The sequence below is a fragment of the Elgaria multicarinata genome, chromosome 2, assembly GCF_023053635.1.
Source record: "Elgaria multicarinata webbii isolate HBS135686 ecotype San Diego chromosome 2, rElgMul1.1.pri, whole genome shotgun sequence".
Taxonomy (NCBI): domain Eukaryota; kingdom Metazoa; phylum Chordata; class Lepidosauria; order Squamata; family Anguidae; genus Elgaria; species Elgaria multicarinata.
Window position 1 is genome coordinate 80,590,452 of NC_086172.1, and position 20,235 is coordinate 80,610,686.

The 20,235-nt window shown below is 43.1% G+C and overlaps 1 protein-coding gene across 3 annotated transcripts; it reads left to right on the forward strand.

Moving 5' to 3' along the window:
• The first annotated feature begins 872 nt into the window (after nucleotides 1–872).
• Nucleotides 873–7,024, forward strand: NUDT8 (nudix hydrolase 8). Of its 3 annotated transcripts, none has more exons than XM_063116955.1 (5): nucleotides 873–1,026; nucleotides 2,627–2,889; nucleotides 3,513–3,645; nucleotides 3,947–4,024; nucleotides 4,237–7,024. In XM_063116955.1, the coding sequence occupies exons 2-5, from the start codon at nucleotides 2,633–2,635 to the stop codon at nucleotides 4,456–4,458; spliced, it is 690 nt and encodes a 229-aa protein (XP_062973025.1). In that variant the 5' UTR covers nucleotides 873–1,026; nucleotides 2,627–2,632; the 3' UTR covers nucleotides 4,459–7,024. The 3 variants fall into 3 exon arrangements, with proteins under 3 accessions (XP_062973025.1, XP_062973024.1, XP_062973026.1); XM_063116954.1 differs by lacking the exon at nucleotides 873–1,026 and adding an exon at nucleotides 1,136–1,502; XM_063116956.1 differs by lacking the exon at nucleotides 873–1,026 and adding an exon at nucleotides 2,464–2,544 and having other exon boundaries at nucleotides 2,578–2,889.
• The last annotated feature ends 13,211 nt before the right edge of the window (nucleotides 7,025–20,235 follow it).

Consider the following 20,235-nt stretch of genomic DNA (forward strand, 5'->3'; position numbering starts at 1 on the left):
GTTCTTTAGATAGCCAGCTGAAGAGGCCCAACGTAATGAACGTGCAATGCACTGGGAGAGCAAGAAACATAAGAGCGAAAGCGAAAGTCGCAGAAGGCTATATCCCACAGTCTTTGTTTGACAGCTTTAAAAGCAAAATTCAAGCCCAGATTAAGGAGGAGGGAAGAGGAGAGACCTATTGAAGCTGCCTTCCTGGCAAGAAGCTTGGACCAGCTGTTCACATAGTTGTCCTGAGCCAGACAGGGAAGCAGACCTGATATGCAACAGTATTGTTGCATATCAATGTGTGCTCAAAGTTGGCTGTTAACCTCAATTCCTTGATTTATTATAAGTATATCTCATCTTTAAGGATACACATCCTTCCAAGTAAAGTCAAATTACACTAAAATCACAATGATAACATTAAAACAGAAAATGATCAAGGGCTGGTGCTTTGCTATACATTCTTGTGGTATACTTCCCTGACATTTGAGTAGGATGGTGCCAGGCTGGGTTTGGCAGCTGTCTATATCCATGCACAGATTTATTGGTCCTCAGGACTTTTTCCTGAGTTTAGTGGTCCAGGGCATTGCCACAGACATCATTTAAGGCTGGAGCTGGGAACCTGTAGCCTTCCAGATTATGACGGACTATAACTCCCATCAGCCCTGACCATTGGTCATCTGGATGAGAGTTGGAGTCCAACAACATCTGGAGGGCCACAACTTCCGAAGCCCTGATGTAAGGAGAATTGAACATCCTAGATAGGCGTTTCCTTTCTCCAGTCCGAAAAGGGAGAGGCGGGCGTGGAGCGCAAGCGACACTTTCCTCGTTAACCTCTATTAACCACGTGTGATCCTGTGCATTGCCCCTCCTCAGCTGCAAAGGGCTGGTGTAGGCGGGCAGCCTCTGAGCCTTGGGTGTGGCTTTTGCGCCCTCTGGTCTCCGGGCTGACGCGGGCGCCTCCCCCAGCGCTTGTCCGCCTGAATTCGGAGGAGAGAAGAACCCCGCCTTTGACTGAAGAGCGTCCCTTAAGAGCGTGAGAAGGTGACCTCCATCTTGTTGCCTGGCGGAAGCGCGCCTGCCTCCGCCGGAGCGCCCGCCCTTTTCACGTTGTGGAGAGCCGGGCTCTTCTGTCCCGCCATGCTTGTTGAGGGGGTCTGGCGAATAGGAAGGGCTTGGGATTCGCCTCCCGGCTGTTTGCGGCTAAGGGAGTGTCATAATGTGGCCGCGGTTGGCACCTTGTCGTTTGGGGGATAGAAAGGCGAAGTGAAGCGGGGCTGTCCGCGCTCCTTATCCTGAGGGCGGCGAGCTAGTGGCGGTGCCTGTGTGTCTTCTATTCCGCAGGCGGTCATGAATGAGGCGGCCCCGCTTAGACTTCTTCAAAGTCCGCCTTCTTGGTTGACCTTCGCTCGGTGGTTCCCGGACAGCTCCGACCTGCGCTGAGGCGCGTCTCCCAGTGCAGTTTCTTAGGACTTTCTTCTTTCAAGAGAGACTCGGTTCCGGCGTGATAGGAGAAAATGGTAGAGAAGCCGTGTCGAGGCAGGGCCGCCTGTCGTCTCCCTTTCCCTGTGATAACACACACACACACACACACCCCTAAGTCGGGTCCCCGTTATGGCGAGGACTTAGGGAAATGTATTTCATTCATATATTTATTAAGGGTGCAATCATGCATGATTAGACAAAAAAAAGCCCTAAATTCCCAGCATGCCCCAGTTCACCTCCCCACCCCACCCCATGATCACCCAGAGAGCAGCAGGTGATGAGGGTAGCAGAAGCAAACTCCATTTCATTCCTATCTTCACTGTGGTACTATGATTTAAGGGAGTTTAAAATGCAAAACTACACCCTCAAGCGTATTATTTTTCATCAGGGTTGGCCAATAGTTTTGTTGTCATTCTAACATTTCAGGAATGTCAAAGCATGGGTTGGCGGCTGGACAGGGGAAGAGAATAGTTAGTTGTGTACTTCACAACTGGAATAATACAGATGGTCATCTGATGGGATGAGATAAACAATAAAACCATTAGTTCCATGGGTTAAAATTACCTAGCTGCATCACTGTTCCAGGGTGATGCTGCATAGGAAACTCCACATTTCCAGGGGTTTTTTTTTTGGAAGGGGGGGTGGAATGTTGTTATGAGTAAAAGACTCAGTGTCTATGGTATTGATATTGAGAAATTTCTTGGTAGCATCTTGAAAGTCCTGTAAAAAATATCTTGAAGGGTGGGAGAGTGGATGTTTTGAAACCTAGGGTTCTGAAATGATTGTCATTGACCTTGTCCCAGATTTGGCAATAGACATTAAAAAAACTAGAAGGGTGCATGGATTCAAACTTTAACCTTGGCACTTGACTGCTTCTTTGCTGCGTCAGGCATATCCTGACAAAGGCTTTTTCCCCACTCTTATGCTCTAGCAGACCAACATGTAGCAATAAAAGCATGACTAAACTAAGCAATAGGAGGTGAGTTGATTGTGTGGAAGGATCAATGTGAGTATTTAAGTAATCAAGCTGTTTGGGCCCTGTGCAGTCCAGGAAGATAACTTTCTCCAGCAGCCAAGGTGGTTTTTTATACCTTGGCTATTAAAGCCAAGATGGAGAGCACCACTCAAGGCAGCTCTTCCCCCTCTTTTTCCCCCATAGGGCATTATGTTTCCTGTTCTTCGCCATTTCTGCCATGGTATGGCCCCTACACCCATAGCCAGCATGGGCCCAGTTCGTAGATACTTATCCTGGGAAAATGAAGAGCGATGCCGAGGGCTGCTAGAGGCATCTACCAACCGATACAGACAAGAAGCAGTGTCGGCAGCTGTTCTGGTGTCCTTGTGCTCTGTGGCGGGAGACCCATCCATCTTGTACACCCTGCGGTCCAGCACCCTGACTGGTTTGCACAAAGGCGATGTGAGGTACCTGGTTGCTCAGTCTTTTCTATTACATACAAACAGGCTGGAAACCAACTAAATAATTCCCAAACAGAATTGCTGTTTGCTCTTTCCTTCACCCTAGAACACTCTGGAAGCAGTAAAATAGTTCTCTGTGACAACATAATTCTCTAGCTGTCTTAGATTGATCTCTTAGAGGGGTCTGGAAACAATGTCCTATGAGGAATGGTTGAGAAGATTAAGGGGAGAGATGATAGCAGTCTTCAAAGATCTGAAGAGCTATTACAGAAGGTGGAGCAGACTTGTTCTGTTGCTCCAGAAGGCAAAACTAGAACCAGTGGGTAAAAATTGCAGAGAAGCAGGTTTTGGCTAAGAATTAGGAGAATCTTCCTAGGAGATGGCAGTCTTTTGCTGGAGGTATGTAAACAGAAGCTGGAAGGCCATCTGTCGGGGTGCTGCAATTACATCCTACATTTGAGGATGCAGTTGAATAGAGGGTTGAACAGGCTACATGACCTCCAAGTTCTCTTCCAGCTCTGTGATTCTTCTCCGCAAGGCAGCTAGTGCCCCTCAGTCTCAATCTGAGAGTCCTCTGGCTTTCCAGTTCTGAATTTCCCTTTGAAAAGAACCCTAATTTGCTCATGCAGTTTCCCAGGTGGTAAGTGTGACGACTCTGACCGGGATGTCATCGCCACGGCCCTCAGAGAGACTCATGAAGAGCTGGGCCTACAGTTAAGGGAGGACTGCGTCTGGGGAGTCATGAGATCTCTGCCTGATAGGGTAATGTTATATTGGGATCCCAGAATCTTTAGGGATATGATTAATCTTGGAAGGGGTTTCTATAAGGGAGCACTGACTAATATTCTGTTTGTGGAGGGGTCGCATGAGGAAGGGTTCCTCATGGAGCAGTGTCTGATAAGAGAAAAATGGAGGACTTCCTGGAGTCTTGCTGTGAGTCAGGAGTCTTGGCTGGGGCAGGGGCAGGTTAACTTAAAGGGTTTATCACTTTGGGGCATGCCTTGCAGGAAAAAGCATGGGGAGGTCTGGAATTCATTAGTATTCAATTTTGGTTCTCTTTCAGACGAAAATGTTAGTAGTTCCTGTGATAGCAAATCTGGGTCCTCTGGAGCACCTGACTCTGAAGCCCAACCCCCAAGAGGTGAGTCCAATAGTAAAAGGAACACGGCAATATCTCATCATATGTGCCTTTTGCTAGATCTGCTACCAGGGAAATGCACGGGGAAGGCATGGTTTGGCACCAACCATGCATTCCTGTAATGTCTAGCTAGGCCCTAAGTGTCTGGGTGGAAGGCTTGGGAGTGACAGTGTGTTCCTGTGGGAGGGTGGTGATCTTTGCTTTTTGATTTCCAGGTTGAAGCTGTCTTCACATTGTCCTTTTCCCACCTGCTGCAAGAACAGAACCAGGGCTACACCCACTTCTGCCGCAACGGTGTCTACAGCTACACCCTGCCCATCTTCCTGCATGGTCCTCACCGTGTTTGGGGTCTTACAGCCATAATCACTGAGTTGACTCTGGAGTTGCTGGCGCCAGGGAAATACCGTAGAAAGACTCACTTGGTGGCCAGGCGCTGACCTTTACAGCCAAGGTCCAAACCTTGGCTTTCAAACTCTGCTTCCCTTCTCCATGTTTGCTGAAGGACCGTGATTCAGGTGATCCCACCAGCCAGGTGCCGATCCCTTTCCTGTTCAGAGACTTCAAAAGCTTATGCTAACTCTTGTTCAGCACGAAGAAAGTGGTTTGCCCCACTGTCTATTCTGCAATTGTATTGCATTATTAGGGGTAGAAGGCAGATAGGAAACCCCTACCTCACTTTTGCAGTCTGCTACTGTAGGGCCTATTTTTGAATATAACTCTAATAAACACACACATTGGAAATCCCACACAAGTTTTTGTTTCAACTTGTGTGGGTGTGTTACAGACCACACAGCAGTTTTGAACCAAAAGAGTTCCTAGGCCTGCACCCTGTTTTGTGTTGGTACTGGACGGTAGCTGAGCTCAGTTCAGAAATACTTTATTGACAGGTCAAGTAAAACATGCATTTGCCAAAGATGGCATGCAATAAGTGCAACTCCCCCAGGATAGGCTCAGATCTGTTGATAAATTGTAATGCTACCTTGGTGTTGCTTATGGTACCCAGTCTGTAGCAGAATTCAATCTTGGGATTGTATGTAATGTTAGTCTTACATAGAGTAGACATATTAAAATGAACGAGACAAGTTAGACTAACATTGGATACAATCCTTGTTTTTCTGGAACTCTTATAAACATACTTTCCACACAGCTGAGAATTTTTCATATTTAGAGCAAATGTCTCCATAAAATCCAAATTCTTTCTTTTTCATGTGGAAATTGGGCTTCGACTTTCCATGTGGATTTAACCAGGGTTTCTTGGCCCATGTTCAGTTAAGCATCAGACTGTAACTCCATGCTAGTCTAAAATATACAGGAAGTGATATGTAAACACCACCTACATTTTTGCACTATGTCAAACCTGTATTGCGTCTGGAGTACCGACTGTGTAATTCAGTGAGCTCTTGGGTCTTTGAGGCATGGAACATTTTTGCCTTACCCTTCATACTCCTCTGAAAAGGTAGAGTGAGCCACGCTCTTCTGTCCAGAAGAGAACACTCTTCTCCCTGAGGATCTGGGCACAACTTTCAGAACCAGGAAGCTTAAGAGATGTGTTGTGAAGAGGTAACTGGTTGAACCAAGGTTATAAAGGAGATAAGGTGGGGGCAGGATAATGGTTCTTCTCTCCCTAGGCTCAACCCCCAACAGTGCTGCAAACGAGAATGCAGCTGGAATTTGATCTGTCCAGATGTATTGCTTCTTAGGACCGAAATAACCAGGAATCCAAATGATGTATTTCTGCTTTAGCCATGTACAAGTCAAGATGGGATGATAAGGGCAGTGAGCTGGTGATCAGTATAGGAATAATACACAGTTGAAAACCCCTGTTCGTGCCAGTGTTGTAAAGGCAGGGGGAACAGCTCTGTGGTTAAAGGTTAAGGCATTCTTTGTTAAAACCGAACAATTTATTCTTTATAAAGCCAAGATTATTTCTCCTATCATTGTGAAATTTGGTATGGGGATCTCCTGGGTGAGAAGTGTAAGCTGTCCAAGTTCAAGGATATGGGATGAAAAATGGTAGAATTGTCATGGTTTAAATTGAGGGTGGGGAACTATTTAGCCCCCAGGGGACAGATTGGTCTCTAGCTCACTCTTGGATGCCAGTTAACAACAGGGGCCGGATCCTTCGCTGTAGCCCCATCTCCTGACTCAAGGCAGAGCTTTTCTGTGCAGAGAAGGGTATGGATGTGTCTCTCTACACGGAAAAATGGCTTTCCTTGTAGGGAGCAGAATCTCCATGGTACCTGGTCACTGATTAGATAGGGAACTTCTGCAGGCTGGATTAGGCCTGTAGGCCAGAAGTTTCCCATCCCTAATTGAAATACATGATTACCTAGTACCCATTGGCTCCTTTCATACATGCAGCATTCTGATTAACTGAATACTGTCTTGCTCTTTATTAGCAGATACCTGAGGCTTTAGAAGGCCAAGCTCTGTTCAGTGTAATGAACAGCTTCTTTAACCTGCTTCCTTGGCCCAGGTTAGCTAATTTCTACAAGTAGCTTTCTGGCCCTAACTTGCTACCCTTCATAGCAAAGACCTAGCAATCTCTTGCTAGGCCATTTAAAAATCAAGCTCTGCAGAGGACCATTAGTGCAGCAGACAAGTGAAACTTGAAATTGTAAGCGTAACAACTAGCACCCACCATTGAAGAGAACGACCCACAACCTCTTGCTTCCACTAAGTTGAGGGCTGCTTCACACAGGTGTTATGATTCAGTTATTTGTACCCAGGCATGATATCCATAAGGTCACTGCCTCTTGTAAAGTGTCATTAACTAAGGCAGCGTATATCTCATATTTTACAAATATGTGTTCTTTGTTTTAGTAGGGCTCAAAATTGCAGTCCTCAGTCACTAGGTGGTGCTACTACCTTAGACTCCAGAGGCTTTTTTGGTGGATTACTGGCCTGTAACTGCTTGGATTCTGATGAGGAGACAGCTGGGACATCAGGGTGACTTGCTCTGGAGAGAGCAGCCTGCTCTTCCCAGTGACACTTGCCCCTTAGAGGAATGCAAGACTTGTCTACCTCCTGCAGAGGAAAAGGCAGGCTGGCCTTTCTGTTTGGAGGAAGTCACTGGGGCAGAAAGTCGAGAGGCATGTCTCTGGAGAGCCCAGGCATGGGAATCCCCGGCCTTCACTGACTAATTCCAAGAATGGGCTTCTTTTGGCTCATGGGGGGAAAACAAACAATCAAATATCTAAAAGTCCAAGGGAAAGCTCTGTGTTGGGGTTTTCAACCACTGAATGGACCGACAGAGAAAAACCCTATAAACAGATGCCTTAAACCTTTTCAACATTTTGATCTCATCCTCGCTTTTTTGTGCTTAGTGCCGTCCCATCTCTTAGTGCTTGAGATCAGCTTTCCTCAATCTGATGCCCTCCAGATGTGCTGGAGTGTAACTCCCAGCATCCCTGGCCTGCCATGCTTCTGTTGATTTTATACCCAAGTGTTCATAATTATTACCCCATTCTTCCCATTTCTTTGCTGTTTGTTAATTTTGCCTCTCCTTTTCCTTTTTTTTTGGTTAACTGCCTAAATGTCAGATAGTAAACTCCTTAAGGGCAGGCTGGGAGCTGTCTTTTTTGGAATGTGTTACTCTATAAAATACCATGTACATGGATGGTGCAATATTAATGATTTATGATCCCATTCTTAGCAATACGTCTTTAATGCTATCTAAATTATCTTTTATCTTTATCTGGTTAAGTTTTTTCAAACATTACGAAATGGCAAAGCCTGCAGCAACTTTGTGCACAGTCCTTGCGGAGTTTCCCCATAATGAGTGTTAAGGACTACAGCTCTCCTTGCTCCACATAAAGGGGTTTGGATCATGGTGTCAGGCTGGCATGTTTAATAAGACGTAAATGCCATGTTGAATGGAACAAGAAAGAACAAATGGCTCTATATTCTTGGGTGCCAGACAGTGATTCTGCTAAGAATATGTCTATCCAAAATAGCAAAAGGCACAGGGCCCATTCAGAAGACACCTTAAACCATGGCGGTTAAGTCAGAAAGTCAGGCGTTGTTCAGAAGACACATTAAACCACAGCTTTAACCACGGTGAATAAGGCTTTTTGCTTATTCACCATGGTTAAAGCTGTGGTTTAAGGTGTCTTCTGAACACAGCCCAGCTTTCTGGCTTAACCACTGCAGTTAAAGCCTGAACGGGGCCACAGTGTTTGTTCTGTTATCTTCTGTGCTGGCTTCTCACCCGCTCACACCCTGGCATAACTGTTCCTTGCAAGAAAGTGCTTGCCTTCTTAGCCCGGGAATGCATAGATGCAAACACAGCAAATATTTACTTGCTCAGATTCTGGTTATTTGGAAGAACAGCAAGGAGGCTGTCAGCTACAGCATAGAATGGAACTGACATTATATCCCTGAAGGGGTTTAAAAGCTTCCACATTACACATTCCTTGAAGGAGGGGGATTTAGGATAATTTACACTATAGAACTGCCTGGATCAATTCCACCTACCCTTAAAGAAACATTCCACACATTTTTCTCACAAAGAAGCTGCCTTACAAATTCTTAGGTGTTTTGTTAAGCTTTGTGCATCTGGGGTTCTTTTGTTGTTTAGGGTGGGATTTTTATGCTGTTTTATCATTAAGTGGGAGCATTAGTATACTGTGAGATTAAAGCCATGAGAGCTCTGCAACAAGGAAAACCAACTTTTGCAAGTTAACCATGCTGAATATACTTGTAAACGGCATTAACTATTCATATGTATGTATAGTAATAGCAAATATTTTCTAAGTGCCCATCTATGTAGCTAAAACGGCATGCGCCAGGTGTAAGAGGGAGGAAACAACAGGCTTTGCGGAACCCTAGGGTTTATAAAAGTAGAAAACATATTTAGGAAAGATCAACTCAATGAAGATTGAGCATGGCTGGTGGGCACAGAATGCTGGTTTTCGGGTGAAGGAGTGGAAAGGGGTCATGACACGAGCACTCTGTAGTGAAACATTTTGTTGCAAATCCTGATTGTATATACTAAGAGCAATCTCAGTTGTCTGACATTTATGCAGTTGAAGTGGCATCATCTGTGCACAAAAGAAGGCATCAACAGCCCCACTTTGGAAAAGTGCCCAAAAATGTTTTTCTTTAAAAGCAAACAAACAACCACTAATGGGTAGGTGAACAAAAGCTGTGTAATGAGGACTGAGAATGGTCCTTGGGCATGCAAGGGTGACTGCCTTTGGGGTGTGGGTGTAAAGGATGAAATGGAGTATTCTGAAGAGGAGCACTCCACGCTAACATTTTTGGGAAGTTCCACTTGCTTGATCTAATTGCATTTTAATTTTAGCTATGCCATCATCAGTGGAACTGGTAAAGGCTTTGATCATCTATGTAATGTTGGAGCTTTATGAGGATATGGCATGCTCATTGCAAAACAGGATGGTGGTAGAGAACGGGATTTGGAGATGCTTGTGGAACTTGCTAGGTGTGGGTAATAAAGGCTGGAGTTAATGGGTGAATGGTGGGAAATTCTTGTCCTCTCCAATTGAAAACACTTCCAGAGCATTCCCTGGTTTTGGCTCCTTAGTCGTGGCTGCCTTCAATTCTTCATGCTCGTCTCTGTCATGAGCACTAGAAATATGCTCTCAGGAAATGACAACTGGGATTCCCAAGCATCTGAGAATTGAAATGAATAGTGCTCTGAAGCAAAGCTCCCACAATTTAGGGGCCTGTGGCCTGATGGCAGTCATCTAGTAAAAGTAAATTCATGTTCCAGACATTGTTAGGCTGGACCTCATTTAATCCCCAAACTGATTACTGGGGTTAAGAACTCTCATGGCCCTTGAAGTCCAAGGCCTCAAATTCTAAATTTAAATGATAATTTCCTCATTGTGGGGTGGGGCAGCCTGTTGCCCCCTTCCACTGACACAATAGATAAGCTTCACTTGGCTCCCAGCTGCTTTCATTGTGACTGGGCTCCACCTTCCTCAGACTCTTCTCCCCTGAGCAGCCATCAGCACTTTAAATTGGGCTTGGAAATGCACTGGCAACCAGTTCAGCTGGCACAGTATCGGCATTAGATGAGCTGACTGCCCAATGCCATCAATACCCTCACAGCCATATTCTGTACCAGCTGAAACTTCCAAACTGTCTTCAAAGGCAGTCCTATGTACAACATGTTACAGTAGTCCAGCCTGGGTGTCACCAGACCATGAATAACTGAGGTCCTCCATCTCCAACTGGTAAAAAGCATTCCTGGCCATCACTGCCACCTGTACTAGTCTAGTTAATGCTAAATCCAGGAGCACTCCCAAACTGTACAATTTGTCTTTCAGGGTGGAGTGCAACCCCATCTAAAACCAAACGTAATCCTCTATCTAGATTAGTTTCTCTAATTCATCTTGTCTCAGATTTTTTTTTTTGCCTTCATCCATCCCCAAAGGTACAACATCCACATGCTTTATATTTCTAGATGACTCTGAGAAGCACCGTTACATTCTTCCTAGTTGTAAGTATTGATCAGAAGCTCAACATGCCACCTGCCATTACATTTACAGGCCCAAGCTGTAAACAATCTATCTCTGGAATTCACAGCTGAAGCTTTCCAATCAGAATACTAGAACTATGGGTGGTCAAGCCTAAATAGGATTTGGGTTATGGGGTTAAATTTCATATACACCATATGAAATTTATTTATTCCTTACAGATGTTAGAAGTCATAGTTCCAGGAAGAAATGTATGATACACTACGTAGAACATGCTTCATAAAGTTTTATTTATTTATTTATTCATTTATTTATTATTAATTACATTTCTATACCACCCAATTGCCGGAGCTCTCTGGGTGGTTCACAAAAATTAAAAATATACAAAGTATAAAACAACAGTATAAAACCATACTATAAAATACAATATAAAAGCTCAACCAGATAAAAACAGCAGCAATGCAAAATTATGAATTTAAAACACCAAGTTAAAATTTATTTATAGACTGTTAAAATGCTGGGGAAATAAAAAAGGTCTTCACCTGGCGTCTAAAAGCATATAATGTAGGTGCCAAGCGAACCTCCTTAGGGAGCTCATTCCAAAGCCGGGGTGCCACAGCAGAGAAGGCCCTCCTATTTATAAATCAAATCAAACTTTATTTGAATAAAATTAGTTTTCAAGGATGGAGATTATGTATTTTGAATTTGGATTGCTATTTATCTAAGCATTGAACAATAGGATTCTACCTAAAATTCAAGATGGATACCAGTATGGCTATTTTAAATGCCAATAAAGTCCAGACCAAACTGTATGAAACTAAACATGTAGCATCTAGGTGATGAACACCACAATCATCCCAGTTTATGGACAATTCAGTTAAGAAATGGCTGAGATTCAGCAGTTTAGCATTTCCCCTTGTCTCCCCCCCCCAAAAAAAAATATCACTCTCTTTTGCCACGTATAACCTTTGTGGCTGTTCCCCCACCCCACCCCACCCCCTTTACCTCTTTAAATACATCCAAAAAAGAGCAGAGGACTTGCCTTTCTCATTTGGATGGCTACTTTATTATGACATTGCACATTGTATATTTCCCATTTGATTCATTGGTCTTGCAAATAAAATTGGCATTATCTATCCATCTGGATGCTGACAGTGCATGTAAGTTCAATACTCAATTTGAAGCAAAGTTGTTGAAATTTAGTCCATGTATAATAGTAAACATTTGCACCAGTTGAGGTATAAAAGCCATTGAGGCAGTTATATTAATCAGCACTCTGTAGTAACCCTCTGCTATAAGAAAATCCTGGTGCTTCCAGGTTTTTAATTGAACCCCATTGCCCTGCTTCATTCATAGAAGTTTATGGGGATCCAGATGTCATTTACCTATTACCCTCCATGCCTTTTTACTGCTTCTTTCATCTCTCCCCCCACCCCCATACTGCAAGGAATCTGCTAAGGAAAAAAAGATGAACGAGCTGCACAATGCCTTTTAATTGCTAGCACTAGGCGCTCTCTGTCTGGAAGCACCCGTGAACAGGTGACTTACCAGGGGTTTACCAATGACCCTAATGTCCACCTCACAGCTGGTGCAGTGCTCAATATGCAGTTCCCAGCTTTCCTTTTTTCACGTACTTGAGCCCCAGTCTGGAGTAGGGAAAGATGAGAAAGTGTGTGTTTAGGCAAAAGATGCGCAAGTCAAGTTCATGGGACATCGTTGTTGCTTACTTTTCTCTGGAGTGGGCAAGTGCTTGAAGTATGTTACTCACAAAAAAAGGACCAGTTAAATAGTATTTGGGACTTAATAGTTTAGCCAAAGGCCAAGGAGAGGACAGAGAACTTTTTTCTCCCATGATGCTAGAGCCTGAGGTCACTTTATGAAACCTATCAGATGCAGATTCAGTATAGACAAGAGAATTTCCTTCTTCACATAATGCATCATGGATCTTACATAATATGGTGATGGCCACTAACTTAAATCACTTTAGAGGGGGTGTTAGACACACGTGTGCCTATGTAGATTGGCATACCTGTTTGAATTGGTTAACAGGAGTGTGAGGCATCTCTGCCCAGGTTTTGCTTCAACTCACTGTTTCTTTGCATCTGATCTCTGCAATCCACACGGGCAAATGCGCCAGTTCCACACTGATCTTCGCTAGGTCACAAAAAAGATGTATGACACAGTCCGTTCCAAGGAATGTTGTACAAAACATCCCACAACAGAGTACCTTTTGGAGGATTCTGCTTCCAACATTACCAGTTTAAACATTGAAAACACTAGAGGGACAGAAAAGCGTCTGTGTGCCCTAAACATACTTTCTCAGAGAGTATGGACATGCCTGTAAGACCATGTATGGGGGTGCCATATGAGAACAGTCTGGGCATGTGCATTATTTGGCTGAAGCCTATGGAACAAACCTAAATCATAAGAGAGCCTCATCCCCCTGCTCTCCCCAACCCCAATCAAAATAATTTACATATTTTTGGTCTGGGAAGTGTAATATAATTTATTGTGGGGTCTTATTTCTAAGCCATCTGACTCCTAAAGTCTGACAATTTATGAGTCAATCTAGCAGAATGCTTTAGCATCTACATAATATAATTTTAATCTTGGAAGCATCCTGTGGGATTAGTGAGACTAGTAGTTCTATTTTGCTGAATCAGGAACTATTTGCCATTTGTTAGCTGGGCCAGATGCTCATAATAATAATAACCTCTATGACTATCTGTAACCAGATTTTAATACTTAACGCTCTTTAATATTTAAATATGTTTATTCTAAATTCGCTTTGGAGTTAAGAGTCTTGGGCTCTGTTGGGAATGCACTTTTTTCCTATAGTGGGAAAACAGCTCAGTTTCTAGGCCTGTTAACAGTGCAGGGAGCTGCATTTCAAACAGCACCACAGTTTCATGGGTAGATAAACAGCCAGAGTTCTTAACCTGAACTAGGTTGCGGTTATCCTGGGATGCAGGCAGGCACAGAAAGTGGCATTACGCTGCACTGGAGGAGAAAATGTTTGGGGGGGGGGGCAGGATTATCTGCATCAAAGTTGGCTTGAAGATGCATGCAGACAGCTGTATATTGTGACTGAGAATTTGGGGAGCCTTTTCACACAAATCTGAATCAGTCTACACCAAGCAGGATATGACACTTTGAAAATGGTTTGAAAACTATATGGGGTGTGTCTTGGGCCTCAACAGTTGTCACTACTGTTATAAACAGTTTTAAAGCAGTAGTGTAGATCTTGCCAGTGTGATTTGCTCAATGTGGCACAAAGCCTGTCAAATATAAGCGTAATTTCTTTTGATAGCCAGTGTTGGTTTATTTTCTGGCTTCAGATGAAAGTATCTGTTGACTTCATAAGACACCTGCTTGCCTGATAGCCACACAACGCTATGAGTTATAAGAATTTTTTACACCTACTCCCTCTTCCATTGGATCTGTTCACTATTTGTAGTCTAACACCTATGTTAGACTAAGGCCATAGCTAGACCTAAGGTTTATCCCTGGATCATCCAGGGGTCAAACCTGTTCATCTAGGTTTGACCCCTAGATGTCAATGCAACACAGGGGATCCAGTGCTCAGGCAGGGGTGAACCCTGGATGATCCCAGGATAAACCTTAGGTCTAGCTGTGGCCTAAGGGTACAATCCTATGCTTGTTAAGACAGAAAAAAGTCCGACAACTCCCAATATCCCCCACCCAGCCATACTTGCTGAGGAATGCTGGGAGTTGTAGGAGTTGTTTCTGTTTAAACATGTATAGGATAGCATCCTTAGAGTACCTATGTAATCTAGATAATTGCGGTTGGATCCAGATTTAGCCATACTTGGAGTAGAAGCACTGAAATCAATGGGACTGAAGTTAGGCATGCCTATCTTGAATTCCATTTATTTCAACAGGTCTGCTCTAAGTATGATTAAGTCTGGATCCAATGCATTGTCTTTCCCTTCCTCCGCCCCATTTTATTCAATATTTGGCTGTTTTAGGGTTATCCTAAGATGCTGCTTCGGACTTTAACATCTGAACTTGGGCAAATCTCTTATTATCACATTCCTTTCTCTGGTTTGAAGGATCCAATTTTACTCTCTCTGGAACTTAGGTGCTGATTGGACAAATTGTTTACTGATAAGTGGCAGGACTGAAAAGTAGCTTTCTACCCATAGAAATTGATCAGCCTTTCCAGGATGAAATTGCTGCCATTCACTGGAAGATGTGGATTCAATCCCACCCAGGTTTCCAAATGTATAGGTGAGCTAGTATGTACTTCTGTTTTCTGTTAAACAGTCTTTTCTTGAATCCTTCCCCCTCTCTATGTATTATAATAGTTGCTTAATTGGAACCTAGATCAGTCAAATTGGGCTTCTACCACTCAATGCAACATTTTTAGGTTCTGGTGCCCCCTAGGGAAGAACAATCTAGCAGATAATGATTGATCCTAGATTTTTGAAAATATAAAATCAAGCAGATAACTCAAAACTGTCCTGGGCTAAGAAGTTTTCCACTAACCAAGGAACCTGTCTAGTTTCTCTTTCTGGCTGACCGCTTACATTTACTGCTACTTCCAGCTGGCACAATAAAGATGTTGTGTGAATGCATGACCAGTGCATTAAATGACCATCGTATAGGAACCAAATATAGTCACACACCTCCAAAAAAAGAGATTTAGCAGTTTAGATTCAGTTTTACTCAAAGACACACGTGTGCACACCTGCTCCAACTTTGTTAGCTGTTTGTGGTTGAACTGTGAGTTGAACATCACATTTCTAATAAGCTGCATAATGTAGCTTCTGGCCAGTGGACCACACCAGCAGTCAGTAAATCAGGGGGTGGGAAAGTGGAAGAAAGTACTTCCAGATTCCATTTCAACTTTCTGTAATAAAAGGTGTGTCATATTTTATGTTTGGAAACAGGCCTGGTTTCAGATGGCGTTACACATATTCTTTGCATTAACTTTGGCTAAAAGTAGCAATTGGAGGGCAGATATTAAACATGTCATTTTGCATTGTTATGCCAGCACTTAAAATAGTTCCATATGGTGGGCATGGCTTTTTTTTTTTTAAAGATGTGAGTAGTTGGAAGCCAGGGAGGGGCACAAACTGCAAACACCCCCCAGTCCCAAAGCTGAAGGGACTGACTGTACTGATGAAAAAAGAAAACAAGACAGAGAGTGAATTGTTGTACATACGATGTGCAGGCTAAGAGCAGGAGAAATAGAAATAGGTAAACATTTCAAGGATGATGATGATGATGATGATGATGATGATGATGATGATTTTAAAAAATATTTTCCAGAATCTTTTTGAAGCTATATATAATGTCTCTTAAGATGGCACTTGGTATGGAGCACTGGGCATGAATTAGATAAATAATATTTGTGATCCAGATGTCAGGATCTTATGTCCCACATTCTCAAGCAAGTATTAAGAAGCTTGAGGTGAAAGGCAATTATTCCAGTGCTGTGCTTTTGGTATGACACATGTAATGGGTTATGGTGTAAGCAGCTGTTTTCAGTAGGCAAAAAACTAGTCACCATTTCCTATAAATGGGCATAGGCAATGGCTATTGCTTATAGTTACATCTACCAATTTTTATGGATGGCAAACCAGCTTTCCTCAATCTAGTGCCCTCTACATGTTTTGAACTTCAACTTCCATCAGCCCAAGAGAGCATGGACAGTGGTCAGGAATTCTGGGAGTTATAGTCCAAAACAGCTAGAGGATGCCAGGTCAGGGAAGGCTGGTTTACGCTAACTTATCCAGTATAAAAGGAGTGTAGGGTGCTGTTTCTTTTCAGTATTTGGAACTCAAATCATCCCTAACTTCAGTTCCAAATCCGTGTGTGTGTGTGTGTGTGTGTGTGTGTGTGTGTGTAGAGTACATAACAAGAGCCATGCTAGTCCAGCATTCTGTTCACACAGTGGCCAGCAGCAGTGCATGGGAAACCCATAAGCAGGATATGACTGCAAGAGCAGCCTCCCACCCATGTTCCCCAGCAACTGGTGTACATCGGGACACTATCTCTGATACCTGGGAGTCTCCTTGGTAAAGGGGGAGGGAGAACAAGAAACCTCCTCAGACCCCATCACCACCAGTGACCCTGAGCAGCCATTGAATAATGATATCTCTGCCTTAGGATTTAAGGAGCTTCTCTACATGAGTGATTTATTGCACACTCATGATAGGTCACTCACAGAAATTTGTGGGTCCTTTACACAATGTCATCAACCTTTAGGACATCTCCTGTGCTTTCCCTCCATTATCATGCTTTCAAAAAAGATCTCAGATAAGCTGTAACAGCACCATGTACATTGATGGTGCTATATAAATAAATAAATAAATAAATAAATAAATAAATAATAACAATAGTTAATGGTGCTATATCAGCAGTGTGTAATGCTGGTGTAGCACTATAATACAGCCCCTAGATGGCGATGTTCCATTGAACATATAAAGGAGGTTTTCCATTCTAAATCACTTTTGATAGATAAAGGAGCCCATTGTAAACCTGGAAAGTCTCTGGAAGAAGAAAACCCATTAAGGAAGTGGGATTTTTCCTTAATGTAGAGAAGCTCATGGTCTCCATATTGGTTGCCTGCATTCCTGGCCAGCTCTCAGCCCCCCACCTCCCACCCCACAAAGTCAATCCCAGGGCCACAGAAGCAGATGATATGGTGAACTAGGCAGGAGTTTCAGGATTCCTGGCAATGTGCTTAGCTAACTGCAGATGAGTCTATTTGGGAGGAAGGGAAGCATGTGTATGCATCTGCTTGGATAAGAACATATGTAGGGTCACGCTGGATCAGACCAAGGGTCCATCTAGACCAGCATTCTGTTTACACAATGGCTGTTGAGGGGAGACTCAAAAGCAAGGCATGACTGCAACAACACTCCCTCACCCATGTTCTCCAGCAACTGATGTACATAAGGACACTACCTCTGAATCTGGAGCTAACATTTAGCCATCAGGACCAGTAGCCATCGATAGCCTTAGCCTCCTTGAATTTGTCTGATTCCCTTTTAAAGCCATCCAAAATGGTAGCCATCACAACATCTTGTGGTAGCAAATTCTATAGTTCAGCTATGCATTCTGGCAGATCAACAACAAATAGACCTAATCGACACTGAAGATCTTAAGCATTAAAGAGGAAATGGAATCCAGATGTGATATAGGAAATAATAACTCAGCAGGGACATAGATATCAAGAGGTGGATGATCTCAGTCATAGCCTTCAGCTTCTTATTCTGTGCTTGCCAATTTCAATATGGATAACAGGGTGAGTGGAAAGCTTTTCAGTTTTATGTTACCTCTTTGTCTATTCAGGTGCTAGACCCACCAAGGGAAAGCAAATCCTCAACTCTGTGATAATTTAGGATGTTCACTACACTAGCCTAATATGTCAATTGTTATTCTAAAGTAGGGCACGGTAGAAGGTAGATCTCTGGATATTTTGGTCTTCAACTCCCAGGAACATAATATTTAATAAACAATAGGTTCCACTCATTGTTAAAAAGAAATACTTTCTTTTTCAGAACCCAAATAGTTTCAGAATATCAACAAATATTCCCTTAATTCTTGATCCCTAATTAATCAACTAAATATTTAATTAATCCGCGTTAATCCATTTATTAATTCTGTATGGAAATTTTTCTTCATATCTTGATACTGGGTAATTGTTTTGGAAACATAGGGTAGTATCCAATGTTAGTCCTACTTAGAGTAGACTCATGGAAGTGAATGGTTAACTTAAGTCCCGTTCATTTCAGTAGGTTTACTCTAAATAGGAGTAACACTGGATACTACCTAGAAGAATAGATTTCATATTGTCTCTGTCACCATTACTTCTATGTTTCATATTTGTGGTTCCTGCTCTCTGCTCATTAGCAAAATGGAAGTCAGTTGTGTCACGTGTTGCTTCTGCAAATTAGTGTTGTTAGTTCATATAACTCTGAATAATCTGTAATTCCAAGGTAAGAACTCTGGCAGAGACTTAGGCCATAGCTAGACCTAAGGTTTATCCCTGGATCGTCCAGGGGTCAAACCTGTTCATCTAGGTGACACACAGGGGATCCAGTGCTCAGGCAGGGGCGAACCCTGGATGATCCCAGGATAAACCTTAGGTCTAGCTGTGGCCTTAGGTGATACATACAGACCTTACACATAAGAAGTGACTACTGACATGTGCCGATAAAAGAAACATAAATATCTCTCCATACAATCATTTATGGGTATTTCCTACAGATCTGGGTACCAGAAGTAGTGTTATAGGACATACCATACTTCTTGGTTCAGGAGTAATGTGGCACATAAAGCCCCTGCATTGAGACTGCATTTGAGACAGCGTAGCCACTGATACTGTGGTTTAGGGATGTCGGCGCAATGTGCAACAGAACCGAATGAGTTCAGGGTTTTATGAATCAAACCCACAGATTCTGCAGCGGACCAGTTTCCCCCTGTCAGGTGGATTCTGCAGACTTGTGGACCATTTTTTTTTTTTTTTATCCTTGTAGGATCTTGTGCAAACATGGCCAAAAATGCACATTTCCCCCATAGGCTAAAGTGTGAAATGAGCATTTTGGGTGCATTTTCACATGTGTGAATTTGTATTTACGCAAATTCAGAAACTAAAAAACAACAACTGATTTTGTCGATGGGCAGATGATGGAACAAAAGATGCCTGACAATCTGTGAAACCAACAGAAAGGATTTTGTACATTTGTACAATCTGTACATTCCTACTATCGATACACCTGTTTTCAGAGCAAACAGGCACAGACCAGATATATTGCATAGTGCCAAACACCTTGGTTAGTTACGCATTGTTCATGGACATCAGAGGTGCAGTCTAATTTAACCACAGCAACCAATCACCAAGCTGAAACCGTAACCTGCTGTAATTCAATTACTTTGTCCTGGCCTGCCCCCTGGCTCTACCCCGCTGCCAACACTATTTTCTCACTAACCCTTCTCACTATTACTGATAGTTTCTCAACTTTAGTCCTAGTAGTTGCATTTCTTAACAATAATGCACAGGGAAGCACATGCCTACTTAAGCTATGGCATTCACTATGGCTATATGCTACTCCAGTACCAGAGGCAGTATGCCTATGCACACTGGTTTCCCGCAGGCAGCTGGTTGGCCATGATGTGAACAGAATGCTGAACTAGATAGATCCTTGGTCTGATCCAGTATGGCTCTTCTTATGTTCTTATGCATAATATCTTTAAGAAGTGTGGTGACAAGGCCATGAAGAAGATGGCCACCAGAGAAAGTCACAGCATGGGGAAGAAGCAGTGAATATGGGCTGAAGTGCAGGCCACTTACTGAAAATTTTCAATGGCTGCTAGTCCAGATAGCTATGTGCTTCTTCCAGTATTCGAGGCAGTAAGCCCATATACAGCAGTTGCTGGGGAACATGGGCAGGAGGGTGCTGTTGCCTCCATGTCCTGTTTGTAAGTCCCTGGTTGGCCACTATGTGAACAGAGTACTGGACTTGATGGATTCTTGGTCTGATCCAGCATGGCTTTTCTTATGTTCTTATCCAGTAATAGATATTAGGCGCAATACAGAGAAAGTTAAAACAATGGTTGAGGTTGTGAGGCTATGCACATTTTCTGGACTAACCTCCACTGAAAGCAGTAGAACTGACTTCTGCATAATCATGCAGGCACTCAAGATGTCAATGCAGCTGTCAAATACATTCATTTGGAGTTGCCCCCGGTTTGGAATTGTCTGTCTATATGGTAAAACCTGCCAGGCTCAACCAGCTG